The sequence below is a fragment of the Hemicordylus capensis genome, chromosome 7, assembly GCF_027244095.1.
Source record: "Hemicordylus capensis ecotype Gifberg chromosome 7, rHemCap1.1.pri, whole genome shotgun sequence".
Taxonomy (NCBI): domain Eukaryota; kingdom Metazoa; phylum Chordata; class Lepidosauria; order Squamata; family Cordylidae; genus Hemicordylus; species Hemicordylus capensis.
In genome coordinates, this window is record NC_069663.1 from 1,314,915 (window position 1) to 1,330,275 (window position 15,361).

General features: G+C 51.0%; 1 protein-coding gene across 1 annotated transcript; it reads left to right on the plus strand.

Moving 5' to 3' along the window:
- Positions 1-4,184: 4,184 nt before the first annotated feature.
- LOC128332515 (uncharacterized) lies at positions 4,185-7,615 on the plus strand. The gene is made up of 7 exons (XM_053266837.1): positions 4,185-4,353; positions 4,529-4,678; positions 4,903-5,022; positions 5,124-5,232; positions 5,550-5,612; positions 5,879-6,070; positions 6,365-7,615. Exons 1-6 carry the CDS (start codon positions 4,267-4,269, stop codon positions 6,061-6,063), a joined length of 714 nt encoding a protein of 237 aa, XP_053122812.1. The 5' UTR covers positions 4,185-4,266; the 3' UTR covers positions 6,064-6,070; positions 6,365-7,615.
- Positions 7,616-15,361: the final 7,746 nt, after the last annotated feature.

The following is a 15,361-nucleotide window of genomic DNA, read 5'->3' on the forward strand; positions in this document are numbered from 1 at the left end:
ACGGTGGGGGTGATAGGATTAAAGAAGATGGCCGCAAGGAGATGGTGGCTATGGCCTTGACTTCTGGTCGAGATCTCACAGTTAAAGGTGGAGCATCCTGTTGCTTTAATGGCAACCATTGAAAAACAGTGACAAATAAATGAAGAATGAATAAAAATACAAAACAATAAGCAAACTCAACCAAACCAATGAGAAATGAACTAAATGAAAAAGGGGAAAGAAATGGGAAAGAAAGAGGAAAGGAAACCCAGTTTTGGCATGTTTTTGCACGTGCCTTTAGTGTCCTCACTAAGGAGCCGACTGAAAGCATGAAGTAGACTGGAAGTGGTCTTTTCCAGTCACCAAAGAGCAATCAGGGCCCCAGTTGAGTGAGGGAGCGCAGCATGTCTTGGGGTGGGGGGAGTTGATGCCTTTCTCCTCTGTCATTTGCATGAGTGCGCGAAGGCCTGAAATCAGCCCGACCGACCTCATTGCGAGGAAGGCGGGCATGAGAGAGGAGCTCTTTTGCCATCTCTCCTGCCAGCCTCCAGCCAGCATGCCTGGGCTCCAAAGTGGTTTTTAAGAAAGTTGAAAATCAGGAAAGCGGGAAGAATTGTGTCCAGAACGGGACGATCCCCTTCCGGCCCACTTCCTGCGTTCAGCTCACCCGGTGATGACCGCTGGAAGGTGCCAGGCTGGCCTTTTCCCTGCTGAAGCCTAGGAAGCTCAATGCGAGGGCCAGAGCAACCATTTCTCCCCCTCCTCTCCTTCACAGAGTTCTTCCTTCCCGGGGGCCGAGACTCCACATGCCAGAGTGGAGGAAGAGGGGTCGGAAGAGGACTATGCCACCAGTTCCCCCAGGTACCTTTCTCAGCTGAAGGGCCGCTCCAGGGATCATAGAGGCGGATCACCTTCCCTGGGAGCCTTGGTTGATTAGACATGTTCATGGAGGAGAAGCCAGTTGAAGAGTATTACCCATGACAGCCAAGGAACCTCCGAATCTCGAGATCTCTCTCTCTCTCTCTCTCTCTCTCTCTCTCTCTCTCTCTCTCTCTCTCTCTGAATAAACACACTTTAATGCCACATGTAACCAGGTCTCAAGTGGTTCACAAACAACTAAATAGGCATCTGGCTGTCCACTGTTGGGTTCTGGGCTACACGTGTCTTTCACTTGATCCACAGGGCATGCATTGCTGTTCTTATGCCATGTCTCTCCTTTCTCCTCTCAGAGTCCAGAAGCCAAAGAAGTGGCTCATCAAGAAGATGATGAAGAACACCTACACGGTGGAAGACTCGTCCTCCGCAGAGGTCAGAAATGACCCATTTCATCATCCATTTTTTCATGTGAACGGGCTCTAGGTTGTGTGTGTGTGTGTGTGTGTGTGTGTGTGTGTGTGTGTGTGTGTGAGAGAGAGAGAGAGTGCCTTGTTCCCCAGCAGGAGACAGAACATGGAATGGTTCTAGTTCTAGATGCTGCAGGATAGGAGGGATTGTGATTGGTGGGATGGGAGGAAATGCATCTGAGGCATTGGAAAGGGGGCAAAAATGTGGTGAAAGGCTCTTCTGGGCTGAGATGCCAAATGCCTTTTCTACCAAGAGGCAGGTCTTATTTTAGAGCAGGATGTCTTCCCAACCGTCCCTTGGGCTTGGTTCCTCTCAGAAGCCTCGCAAGGTCAATGCAAGCCCCGGAACACTCCCGTTTCTCTTCTCTCTCCTTCCCAGTGCTCCTCTACTGACGAGGACGACACGATGCATGACATCAGCAGCATCGAGGACGAGGTGTGGGACTCTCCGCTGACCCCCAGTTCGGCCAGGTAGGTACCCTCGTCTCAGCTGAGGAGCCAGTAGGGAGCTGGGGGGCTTTGAGCACAGTCAGCAGAAGGCTGCAGGGGACAGCGGCAGCTCCCCCATATCTGAGCCCCATAGAGGGATGTTTCTTTCAAATTGCTTCCTGAGTATCTGGAGGGGGAGTTCACCCAAGGAGGCCGATTGGCAGCAGGTGCAAGACAGACACCAGCAAGTCTATTGCTGGCTGTTAGCAGAGGGAGCTCTGAGACCCCCATGCTGTTGGCATGAGCAGGTGTTGGGGAGAAGGAGCAGGGGAGGGCTCCTGTCTCGAAGCCCCCTTTGAACACTTCCCAGGGCTTCTCAGTGGGGAACGAAAGGCTGGACTTGGGAGATCTCTGGCCTGATGAACTTCCCCTGCCAGCCACCTCCCAAGGGAGGCTAGATCTTTGCTTAGCATCTCTTTGGGTGCCCGTGTTCTTCTTCAGCTGGCTGCCATCTCCAACAGGACAGTTCTTGGAGCAGCTTTTCTCTCTCCTCTCCTCTCTCAGGAACATCGACGAAGAGGAAAGAAGAGGACAGCTGGCCCCAGATTGGTTCTCCTCGATCCATCTGGGAGAGGTAAGGGGTGCAAACCAAGGGTGACTTGACTCCACCCCTCTGCCCCACCTTTCTTGCACTACACAGGATGGCGGCTTGGATGGCAGTCACTGTTCACACGGGAGGTGGGGACTTGCCCTTTCCCCTTGTGGATGTCTTTCCCTTGCAGTTGACCTCATGCACCCTGAGCCAGAGGCAGCACCCTCCATGCCAAGATGTGGGTGCAGACAACCATGGCACTGGCCTGGCCCTGGGGATTCTCCTGACCCATAACCATCCCTCGGACTGTGTGCTGAGACCTGACCCTCCTCTTCTTCGCAGGGGAGAGCAACAAAGAAGATTGGGGACGTCATCCGGAGCGTGGAGTATGCCAGTGAGGTGGAGGAGAGGTTCCCCGAACTCCTGGTGGGCCTGGTCAACAAGATCCTCACCGGCCTGCAGAACACCACCGAGGGAGTCGGGAACCGAGACAGCCATTACCTGCCTCCTGAGTAAGTCATGGCGGTGGGGAAAGCGGGGCCAGCAAGTCCTCCTTCCAGCACTCTGGGAGGACAGGCTAGGGTCATTTCTCCCATGTCCCACTCTGATGGGTGAGCAGCATTTCTGGCCTGTTGGGGTGACTCTGGCACGGAGGTCCCCTCCCTCAGCTACACAGAGGAGAGCCCAGAATTTGCAGCCCTCTTGGCTCTGCAGAGAGCCTTAAAATGCATCTGCAGTGTTAAAAAGCCAGCTGTGGATAAAGTCACTTCACCTCTGTGGTCTCCCTCCCATGGTCCAACTCAGTCCCTCCACCCTTGACACTACGCCACCCCGCAAGGAGTCCCTCCCTTGTCCACTGCCTCCACCCTTGACATGGTGGTGACAGCAACCTTCTCTTCTCTGCAGGGAGACCGCGCAGATTGTCCGAACCCTGCTGGAGAGGGTGGCACAGGTGACCCCAGAGAAGACCTGCTGGGAATCCCTGCGCTCTCCGCAGAGCTGCCTCCAGGGTGTGGCCCTCTTGGTGAGGTAAGTAGGAGTGAATAAGAGATATCTCAGGAGGCCTGGGGGCTGGGGTGGTTTGGGTCAGGTCTGCTTTTTCTGGGCCTCCCACCCAGGACTCAGCACGGGCCTTTGTGTTTTGCAGGGCTCTCCTCCAGACACGGTCCTCCACAGTGGCCAGGCTGAAGGCATACCTGGCTTCCCTCTTCAGCCTGGACAAAGATCCAGAAGAGCATTCCCTCGCAGAGGTGGCCTTCTTTGTGGAGGTGAGCAGCATTTTCCTCAGGTGGGCTTCCCTGAGAGGAGGGTCTGGCCCCAGAGGCTGATGGATGTTTTCCTCCTTTCCCTCTTTTAGCTGCTCCTGAAAGACCAAGACTTTGCTGCCTTAGAGAAGACCTGGACGCTCCTGGTAGCGTGGCTAGTCCACCCCAGCCAGAACATCCGCTACCTGAGCGAAAGGGGACTTCTCCAAATTTATGGCACCCTGAAGGCGGTGAGTGACATCCCTGGGCATGGAGCATCCCTAGGCATGGAGACTCCTCTCTTTGGGGAGCCCTTCCTGAGGCTGGTGCTCCTAGGCATCCCCAGGTGTGACAGGAAGATTTTTCCAGTTGGGAGGATTCAGCCTGTGGAACCCTTGCCACAGGATGAAGGAGAAATCCTTAAGGGAATGCATCTCTCAGTGGGAGCCCTGATTCCCCACGTGCTCCAATGCCGCCTTCTCACCCCTCTTGGATGGAAGCCAAGCGGCATCAAACATGGACAGCTATGTGGTCCATTTAGCAGGGGGTAGACTAGCATGTGTTCTCAAGGATCCACCTTTTCCCTCCCTAGGCGAAGAAACCCCAGGATTTTAGTGCTGGGATCCTGGGAGGGCTCAGGACCTCCAGTCTGGAAGCCACTTTGGGGGTCCTGGCCTTCATGGAGCGGCTGAGGCACTGTCCATCAGAACACCAGGCCACGGTGAATGCTGTCCTGGCTGCCCTGTGCCGCCCTCTCTTCCACCACGTGAGTACTTGCACGCCAGTCCTCCGCCCCGGCTCTATGAGTGCCGGCCAACCTGCAGGTTCCGAACGGGTTGGAGAAGGGAAACCAGAAACCCCCTAGAGACCCATGCAAGCTCTTCATCAATTATGGAGGTGAGGAATTCCTCCCTAATAACAAGCCCTGTTCTTCTTTGTAGGAGGAGGCTAAGATCCGAAGGGCAGCCATGAGGACCCACCTGGATCTCCTGCAGCACCGCCACCACCACCACAAGGGTACAGAGGAGAACATCACGACCCTCATCGCGGTGCTGATGCATGTGGAGGATGAAGACCTGGAGGTAGCACAGGTGAGAGCCCACTTCTTCCTGCCACCCCTACGAAGGTGTCTAGGCTTCCCCAAGTCCAGCCACCCAGTGGCAGGCCCCAGAGTTAGCCTCACGGGGTGGTGAATTCACGAGCTGTCCCGCTGTGGTTTGGCCTATCCAGGCCCTACTCCTTGAAGCCCCCTAAGAGGTTTCTTGGAATCCCTTGGGAGGATTTTTCACTCCCATTCCGGTCTTTCTTTTGGCAGGCTGTGAAGGACAATCTGAGCCTCCTGGCGGAAGCCCTCCTATGGCACCTGGAGGGCAAGCTGCTGGCGCGGGACTCTTATAGCCTGCAGGAGCTGCTCCACAAGATCGCCAAGCGTCTGGTAAGGGCAGCCCTTTCCTGTCCGTCCCTCGGCTCAAATGACGCAAGGGCCTTTGGGCGATGCTTTGCTCACTCAGGATTTTTCTTTGCTCTTGATCCCAGATTCGGCAGCTCGGCACAGAGGACGCCGTGGAGATGGAGGCCACCAAGATCCTGGGCTTCTTCCGCAGCGAGCAGCCTTCAGTGAGGAGAACGGCTGCCCTGCTGATCGGTAAGCGAAACAAGACTTCTGGGTCTCCCTTAGTGGGTCGTCTTGGTGGGCAAAGGTTCATTCTCTTGGAGGGCGCTGGCAGAAGGGTGTGGAGGGGCAGGAGCTGTTCCTTCCCCAGGAGGACTGTCCCAGTGAGCGTTAGCGAGGTCTCTTGGCTTAATTTCCTCCAAAGGTGACATAAGAGACCCTGGAGGAATGGCTCAATCTGTCAGTCCCAGACGGAGCACAGAGGGGAGGACTTCCTCTCCTGAATGATCGGGTTGTCCATGCACAGTGTCCTGAACTGTGGTCCCATTTCCTTCCACCCTTGTTTTTAGGTCACCTGGTCCACAAAAAGGGCAGCATCCTCACTGAAGGGAACATAGAGACCTTCCATGCTGGTAAGTGCCGGTTTCTGGGTGGGAAGGGGAAGTTTCTGTGAGGGGAGAGGCCTAGATTTAGGGGCCACAGAGCTGGAATGGGCCACCTGTCCCCTCAAATAGAAGGTCCTGGTTGCATCCTCAGGGATGCTCAGCAGTAGGGTTTCCAGAGTGCAGGGGAGAAAGAGTCAGGACTTGCTCCCTCTTTGTGTGGAAATGGTGGGGCTTGGCCAAGGGTGGGGTGATCTCTTCATGCCATTTCTGAACCTTTTCCTTCATCCCTCCAGCGCTGGAGAGCTTGCTTGGCGACCATGACCCCGAGGTCGGGAGAGTTGCCTGCAAGACAGAGAAGATCGTGAAGAAGGCCTTTTCCCTCCACTCCCGGCACGGGCTGCGGGCTGCCGTTCGGCGCTTGTGGGCGGGCTGTAAGAAGAAGAGACACCCGCCAGAGTACGGTGATCTCTCCACCTGACCGACTGGTGAGTAGACCAATACAGGGCTTCACTTGAAGGGGCCCCGATGGTTAGGGAGGGGGCTGGGGCTGCAGGAAGGGTGGGCAGGAATCTGGGCAACCCTCCCTCGTGTTGGAATGCCAACTTCGGCCCTTGTGGCTGGTTGTACAAGTAGCCCAAGGGAAAGAGGAAAGATCTCTCTTCCCTCTGGGAAATGAGGACACAAATATTCTGCCAGGAGTCTCTGGTGCTTGGTGGTGTCATGGGGGAGAGTGTGAGAAGACCCCCCATCTCTGAACCAATGTCCTTCTCTCTTTCCAGGAACAACAGCCCCGTGCTCTCCCCTTGAAGATCAGCAGCTGAAGGGAGGTTCAGGAAAGACCGTGCAGCGCAGGGGCCTCCCAGAAGACCTCCTCCAAGCGCGTGGACACAAGATCTGTCCACAAGAAGACATCCAGCAGGGAAGTGCAGTTCTGTCTGAGGAGTGAGGGGGAAGCAGGCTCCACTCCCCTGGCCCAAGGAAGCCTCGCCTCTGGGGTGCAGAAGCCCCTCCCCTTGCTTGTGCTGGCAGGCTGTGGGAGGAGGCTACAGGACCACCCTGCCCCCAAGTGGCCCTTTGGAACCATTCTTGGGCTTCCCTTGGGTCCGGGGAGGCTGTGCGGCCCCAGCAGGAGGGCAAGGTCACCGCCTCCCTCCATTCCCACCAGCTGGCCAAGGAGCGCCCCCTCCTCCTTCCACCTTTCTCCCCATCCCCAGCGGCCTGGCTTCCCCTGGCAGGGGAAGCCCCATCCAGGCATCCGCCCCCTCCCCTGCCGAGGGTGTGCTCCTCCCCCCCTCCACTCCCGCAGCCACGCCTCACTCCCCCCTCCGCTCCCTCCTCCTTCCTCCCAAACCGGTGCAGCAGCAGAGGAGCCTGGGAGACTCTGGGGGCCCCCTGCGGCCCCAGTAGCGCCCCCTGGTGGTGCCCGGTGGCAGGCCAGAGAATCCTCCTCTCCCTCCTGCTCCATGCTGTGGCTGCACAGTGGGAAGCCCGAGGTCAAGCAGAATTCTCTGGCTTGCCCCCCCCTCAACCCCCAGCCCCCTGCCCAATCCCCACTTGCTGGGCTGCCGGAGTGGAAAGGGAGGAGGAGCAGGGCAACCCCACTGACGCTGCTTTGTGCTTCTTGCAGGCTTGTGCTGCTGCTGGGCGGCTGGAGGAGTCGATCCGCCCCAGAAGAGGAGACCAAGTGAACGTGCCTGCAAGGAGCGGGGGTGGGGTGGGGTTGGGGGCTGGCTGGGACTCCCCCCAATTTTGTTTGCCCTGCCATTCCCTTCTTCTGTGTGACCCTGGGCTTCCCTCCTTCCCTCCCTCCCTCCCCCTCCCTCTCCCTCCCAGGGACAGAATGGGCTTTGCTGGTCGTCCCATTGGGGGCGAGTAGGAATTTTTGGCTTTCCAACAGATTGGCCGAGATGGAAAGTTTTTTTGCCTACTCCATTCTGTCCTGTTTTGTTTCCTTTAGTTAGAAAGTTAAGTGATGACTTGTAACCTATTTAAGTATATTAATAAAGTTGCCCCTTTTGTTAGAAACCATACCATCGTTTCTGAGTTCCTCTTTTCTTCTCGTCTCCCTTGGAGCGTTTGTGCCCACAGACTCCCAAGCTCACCTCTTGGCTGAGGGAGACGCTGCTACACTGCTACAGGTCCATGCAAATGCCTCTTGCTTGGAAGCACTCACTCAGACAATTGGCTTGGATCACTCCAGAGGAGCCCCCTTGAGGTTTGCCGGCTATGAGGTTTGCTGAGCACAGGATCCTGGGAGCAAGCTGCACCTTCCAATCGAGTGCCCGGAAAGCACAGCCTTGGCAAGGCCTGGCAAGCTTACAAACCAACACTGACTGCCTCCAATACAGCCAAATATGAAATGTGATTCTATTCCAGTGATTAAAAAGTCCTGCCAAATATGAAATGCCATTTGTGCAGGAACAAGGCCTTGACCTCCTCTTGTGCTCTTCACATTTCTGTTTTGAATGCGTATTTGCTTCCTTCCTGTGCTCTGTAAGAAGAAGCTGGCAGGGATCAAGAGTTCACAGCTCCCGTTTGACAGTTTGGTCTGGTTGGGGAAAGAGTCCTGCTGTTTGGTTTTTGGAGGGAGGAGAGGGTTGGATTGGATTGGTTTGGTGTTTTTTTTTTAATGGGGGGAGCTCGCATTTATTTTGATTGGTTGGTTTGGTGTTTTTTTCAAATTCAATTTTTATTATTTTTAACAATATTAATATGTCATTGATTACGAATAGACAAAAGTGGACTTCCCGCACACATCTCTTCGTGAATCGTCAGCTATAAAGTTTACCCTTGCTATAATAATAGTTCAAAACATAAATTTAAATCCTTACAAACACAGCTAATCTACCCAACCTGCAGGTTTTTTTACTAAATTTCGAACCCTGCTGTAAAGTCCATAGTAGGAAAATAGTTCTTTAGATACAACAAGAATGGTTTCCAATCTTCTTTGAAGCATTCAAAATTTTGGTCTCTTATTAGTGTTGTAACTTTTGCCATCTCCGCATATTCCAAAAATTTTATCAGCCAATCTTCTTTTGAAGGCACTTCATTACTCTTCCATTTCTGTGCATATATCATTCTAGCCGCCGTCGAAGCGTACATAAAAAGCGTTGAATTAGTTGTAGAAATTGCACCTTCTATTATTCCCAGCAGGAAGGATTCTGGCCTCTTAGGAAATGTCATTTTAAATATTTTCTTTAACTCATTATATATCATATCCCAATATGCTTTAGCCTTCCCACAGCTCCACCACATAGGAAAAAAAGTGCCTTCAGACTGTCCACACTTCCAACATTTGTTTGATACATTTTTATACATTAATGCCAATTTTTTGGGTGTCATATACCATCTATACATCATTTTGTAATAATTTTCTTTTAAAGCATAACATGCAGTCAATTTTAAATCGGTTAGTTTCGGAAAATTGGAGGGGGGGAAGAGAATAAAAGGAGGCTCGCCTGCAGCAGAAAGTTAGTGAAAGCTGGAGGAAGAGTTTAAAGTTGGCGCTAAAGCTGGAATTAGAGCTGACTAGCAGTAAGACCCTGAGGCTATTCACATGATAGTCCTGGGATGCGGAGGGCGGGCAGTGGGGTAGGCAGAGTCCAACTCATCTTCCCCCCAGATGATTCTTCTGCTTTTCTTCAGGTATACTACCATGCGCTCACATGATCCTCACTGCTCCCAGCAGTGTGGATCTTTGGAGGCTGGGATGACACATCCCAACCTTTGGATATCCCACAATGCATAGTGTGTCGAGCGTGGTGCATTGGGGGATAGGAACATACGAAGCTGCCAGTCAGACCATTGGTCCATCTAGCTCAGTATTGCCTACACAGACTGGCAGCAGCTTCTCCAAGGTTGCAGGCAGGAATCTCTCTCAGTCCTATCTTGGAGATGCTGCCAGGGAGGGAACCTGGAACCTCGATGCTCTTCCCAGAGCGGCTCCATCCCCTGATGGGGAATCTCTTATAGTGCTCACACATCTAATCTCCCATTCAAATGAAACCAAGGCAGACACTGCTCAGCTAAGGGGGGAAGACACGCTTGCTACCACAAGACCAGCTCTCCTCTCCTCTGAGACGGGCGCTCTAGGCACCCATCTCTGTGTGCACTCAGGCAACAAGCAGCCTGAGCACCCATCTGATCCCAGTGCCGGGGTAAAGGGCACACTCGCACCCTAAACTTTGTCTAAAGGCCAGGCTTCAAAGTGGGGTTAGGCGGGTCAGCAGCACCGTGATCCATAGGGATGCCTACGCTGCAGACGAGCAGCCTGGGTTAAACTGCTTCTGGGAACCGTCTTCCTGAGAAACATAGCTAGAACAGTGAAGAGGGAAGCAGACGCAGGAGAGAACTGGCCCCCACCCCCACCCCGATCATTTAGGAGCAGAGAGCTGGAAATCACGGAGCTGGAATTGCATCTGCTTTGCTCGCAGAAGGTCCCAGGTTTGATCCCTGTCGTCTCCTAAATCTGCTTCCTTGCAATTTCACCCCATGGAATTTCTAATCCAATTTCTAATCCAGTCCTCGGGGCAACAGAGAAAAGCTGCCTGTGACCTTGGAGAGCTGCTTCCAGTCAGAATAGACAATATTGTGCCAGAAAGTTCTGAGCCAGGCGGACCCAGGGTCTGACTTGGTATAAGGCAACTTCCTATGTTTCTACTGGGGGCAGGACCAGAGTTGTGAAGGCCTGGAAGGATGGTCTTCAAATACCCAGAAGATCATGGAAGGAGGAGGGAGGAGTTCAAGAGATGCATCATGACATTTCACAACAGAAACAGAAGAGGAGCAATGTGATATCCATTGTGAAGCACTAAAAAGGACTGTAGAAATGATAAATTCTGAGTGTGTTTTCTCTTACACAAATTACTTGCCTTCCCTTGGCACATTATAGTTGCTGCACAAGGGTTTGGTCTGGTTTCGTTGCACATCTCGACTGTATGCTAGAACACTAACTCATCATTCGAAGGTCAGGGGTCCTCATATTTGGGTCTCCAGATGATACTGAACTACAACATCCCTGGCCACCATGGCCTTATCGAAGAAGGAACAGACTGGTTCTCTGTTGCTCCTTAGGGCTGGGCTACTAGAATCCATGGGTTGAAATGGCAAGGAAGCAGATTTAGGCTAGGCATTAGGAAGAATTTCTTAATTGTAAGAGCTGTTCGACAGCGAAGCAGTCTCCCTCATGCAGTGGTAGTCTTTCCTTTGCTGGAGGTTTTCAAACAGAGGCTGGACAGGCATCTGTCCGAGCTGCTGTAGCAGTTTCCTGCACAGAGTAGGGGACTGAAGAACTCTAAGGTACCTTCCAACTTTGACATTCTATGATCCTGTGATTCTATGGGAGTTGTACATAGGAACATAGGAAGCTGTCTTATACCAAGCCGGACCATTGGTCTGCTTAGCTCACTATTGTCTATACGTGTTGGAGATGGAGTTCCAGTGCATCGAACTTTTGCACCAACTAACCTAATGGCAACTAGGGGCATTGGGATCAGAGGGAGCTAGTCAGGGTCTCCTCACCTGTCCCTGCTTGCCTCTACTCTATGAACCCTGCTTTGACTCCTCAGGTACCTCCTGTGGTGAGTCAATCTTCTTTGTTTCCTCCTAGAGAGATGATGGAGACATATCCCCCCCCTCTCCCTGATTGATTGATTGATTGATTGATTAAGTGCTGTCAAGTCAGTGTCGACTCTTAGCGACCACATAGATAGATTCTCTCCAGGATGATCTGTCTTCAACTTGGCCTTTAAGGTCTCTCAGTGGTGCATCCATTGCTGTCGTGATCAGGTCCATCCACCTTGCTGCTGGCCATTTTCTTCTCTTGCCTTCAGCTTTCCCCAGCATTATGGACTTCTCAAGGGAGCTGGGTTTTCGCATAATGTGTCCAAAGTATGATAGTTTGAGCCTGGTCATTTCTGCCTTGAGTGAAAATTCTGGATTGGTTTCTTCTGTGATCCATTTGTTTATTTTCCTGACTGTCCATGGTATCCTCAAAAGTCTTCTCTAGCACCAAAGTTCAAAAGTGTCAATACTTTTTCTATCTTGCTTCTTAAAAATCCAGCTTTTGCATCCACAGAGTGTCACGGGGAAAACAATTGTCCAAACTATTCTAATCTCTGTAGGTATAGACACTTCATGGCATCTAAATATCTTTCCCAAGGCCTTTATTACAACTCTGCAAAGTGCTAGTTGAATAGATGATGATGATGATGATGATGATGATGATGATGATGATGATGATGCTTAGTACCGCAAGACCAGCTCTCCTTCTCAAACAACTTGTGGGAATCCAAATTTAAGAAGAATTTAAGAACGCTCCTGCCTTGGACGCTCTCTGCCCCGAAGCTTCCCACGTGGCCAGTTTGGTGCATTAGCATCATTTTCAGAATTGTGGACCGCCTCCCCCTATTCAGATTGCAAGTAAGATTTCATTCATTCATTCATTCATTCAATTGATTTTTATACCACCCTTTCAAAAATGGCTCAGGGTGGTTTACACAGAGGAATAATAAATAAATGAGATGGATCCCTGTCCCCAAAGGGATCACAATCTAAAAAGAAACATAAGATACACACCAGCAACAGTCACTGGAGGTACAGTGCTGAGGATGGATAGGGCTGATGTTTCAGGGGCCTCTCAGGATAAAACTCCAGGCTAGCCTCATCACAGAGACAAAGAAAAGATGATCCAGCATTAATTGCAGGGCAACTTTTCTTTTTAAAGGGGGAAAACTTTCAACTTCAGAATCCATAGTACAAAGTTAATGTGTATGAGTTCTTAAAATCTAGAATATACCCTATTGAGTTAATCTGAAGAGCATTTTATTTTCTCTCTACAAAAATAACAACCCTGCTCTGGGGCTAACCCGGGGGGTACACAATTCAAATGTTTTGATGGGCTGGAACCAACCACCATGGTGTTCAGTGGTCAAGGTCAATTTTCAGCACATTATTGAATTAAAATTAATTCTTAAAAATATTAATGCAAGCAATTATTAGATAGTTGTGGATCTTTCCCCCCTTTGGCAAGGGACCCACAATTTTAACTAAGAATCATGGCCAGAAAATAGAGCCTGTCCTTGCTCAGTCACTAGGGCATCTAGTGAGATCTCCCTTAAAAAATGCCAGCCCCAAACAAATGCAAAATCCTCTCCTCTTTCTAAATTGCTGTCGATTTCATGTTGCAATCCTAGTCGTGCTTACTTAGGAGTCAACTAAGTAAATATTTCCAAGTAAACATGCACAGGATGGTGCTGTAAGGCAGTTTCAGAGAGGGCAGAGGATGAAAAGATGAAGAAGAAGAGGGAACTAACCCAAAGAGTGGCCTTGGGGTGCTGTTGCTGCAAGTTGTGACAATCAGTGGACCCACAAAAAAGTCCCTGAGGGCCTGATCTGGTCCCCGGGCCTTATGTTGTGCAGGCCTGGCCTAACCCTTGCTCTGTGCATGTCTGAACATACACAGACCTGTTCGGGGGGTGTGGGGGGCTGATGTCCAAACATGGGTGTTTGTTGTGCATCTGCTCTGGGCATGTCTGAACATGCCTGGACATGGGGGTCTGCCTGGCCATGTTCTGTGGACGCTCTCCACAGGGTCTCACTATACCCTTAGGAGGCTGTGGCTTCAACCTGCCCTTAGTTAGAAGCTTTCGGCTCCTTCCTGCTGTGATGTCATCATGCCCTTCGAAGGGCAGGGCTTCAACTTGCCCTTACTAGGCTCTGGCTTTCCCTTGCCCATCGTTCCTTGCCCTTACTAGGCTATGGCTTCACTTTGCCCTTACTTAGGCTCCGCCCAGCTACTATAGGGCTCTTCATTGATATCCAGGCCCAAGAATTTCTGCATTGCTATGCGAGAGCGTTTCCGAGTTTGCACAAGTGCTGAATTCTAAAGGGAGAAAAGAAAAGACTATTAGTTTAGTGTCCTTTTGCACACACACACACAACCTCAAAACCTAGCCTGTAAAATATATTTACCTGTGGCTCAGCTGCCATGGTTGCCAGGATCTCTTGCCATATTTCCCTTGTCTCAGCTGGTTCTTCAGCATAGGTTTTCACAGGAGGTCCTTCATCATCTGAACTGGTGCTAATAGAGCGTTTTCTTGGCTTAGGTGTAGACTCTGGCTGATTTGTTGCCAAATTAGGGCTCTGAGGAGATCCCATCATCAAACCCACAAGCAAACAGTAGAATTGTTACCTTTATGCAAAGGGGGCTATGCTACAAGCCTTGTAGGATACTCCATGCAGCAGCAACACTATAAGCCTTGAACGGCTGGCTGGGAACTCCTTCCTATTGGTCCTCACATGTCAGGTGGGTAGGGCTCATGGTACAGGAGGCTCTGGGCATGTTCTCTGGAGGGTTTACAACTCCTCCCTACTGTGGTGATGTCATGCCCATCAGTGGGAGGGGATTGATGACATCTTGCCCTTCAATGGGCGGGGCTTGATGACGTCTTGCCCTTACTAGGCTCTGACTTCACTCTGCCCATATTTCTTGCCCTTACTTAGTCTGTGGCTTCACTTGCCCTTACTTAGGCTCCTCCCAGGTCTGTATATAATACTACTGGCCTTATTTCTTAGCAGACCTGGTTTATGCACGAGGCAGAGAGAAGCAGATGTACGGGCGACTTCCTTGCCCTGGCTTGCAAAGAGTCTTCAGTTCTTGCAGCCAGAAGGAAACTGCAAGTCGAGAGGACGAGACAGATCCGAGGCTGCCCACAGTAGCAGGGGATGTGGCAAGGAGGGTTTCCAGCAAGCCTGTTCCAGGAGAAGATGGGACATTTCTGCTGAGGAGTGGCTGAACTTTGGCCAGTCACTATCTTTGGCCAGTCACAGGGTGATGGTAGACTGACTTTGGACTAGACTGGTAGACTGACTTTGGTAGACTGACTTTGGCCAGTCACAGGGTGATGGTAGCCCTAGCAGAGCCAATAAGGATGAGTTCAGTTCAGTCCTTTATTACGGTCATGGACCAGTGCATAGCTAAAACATACATACTTACATGCTTACATATAAGAAAAGAGGCTCCGCATAATAAAACGGATTGTAACACAATAGTACCAAGTTAAAATTAGAACAGTTATGGTGAACTCCAAATAGGTCTGACTGAAAACCTTATTAAACAGGGCAGCCTCCATTGCAATCATGAAACAGGAATCTCAGGGGAAGAAAAGAAAAGAACAGAACATTGTTAAAAACCTGAGCGGATGGTGCAAATGATATGACAATACCTTGCCATTTTGATGATTAGGTTGTCATCAGAACTGGACAATAAGTACTTCAAATAGAAGTCATCCAAGTGCCCGGGAAAATGTCGCAACAAAGGGGACACTAATCTTAAGCGGGTGTCCCTATAAAAGTTACAATAAAGTATGGCATGCCCAATTGTCTCCACTTGACCAGACCCGCCAGGGCAAAGTCGAGCAGAAAAAGGGGTACCTTTCAATCTTCCCTCCATGACAGCAGATGGAAGCGCATTAAGACGGGCGAGCGTCAGAGCACGTCTAAATTGGGGATGGTAACTAGACTTAGATAGCTAGCTGGTTTAGTGTTGAAGATTTGATCCCCAAGAAAGATATTCTTCGGCAGAGAAGCGACTTCTTCCTGCAGTTCCATGTCCATGATACGTTGTTTAATCTCAATCCTGGCAGGATCGTATCCCAATTTTTTAATCTCATCCTGAGAGAAACCATAGTGAGCCAATTTGTCAGCAATTTGGGTCTGCCACTTAAATCGGAAACAATCAGTCTTAATAAGGGGGGCCAGTCCTACGCAAGAGAAGA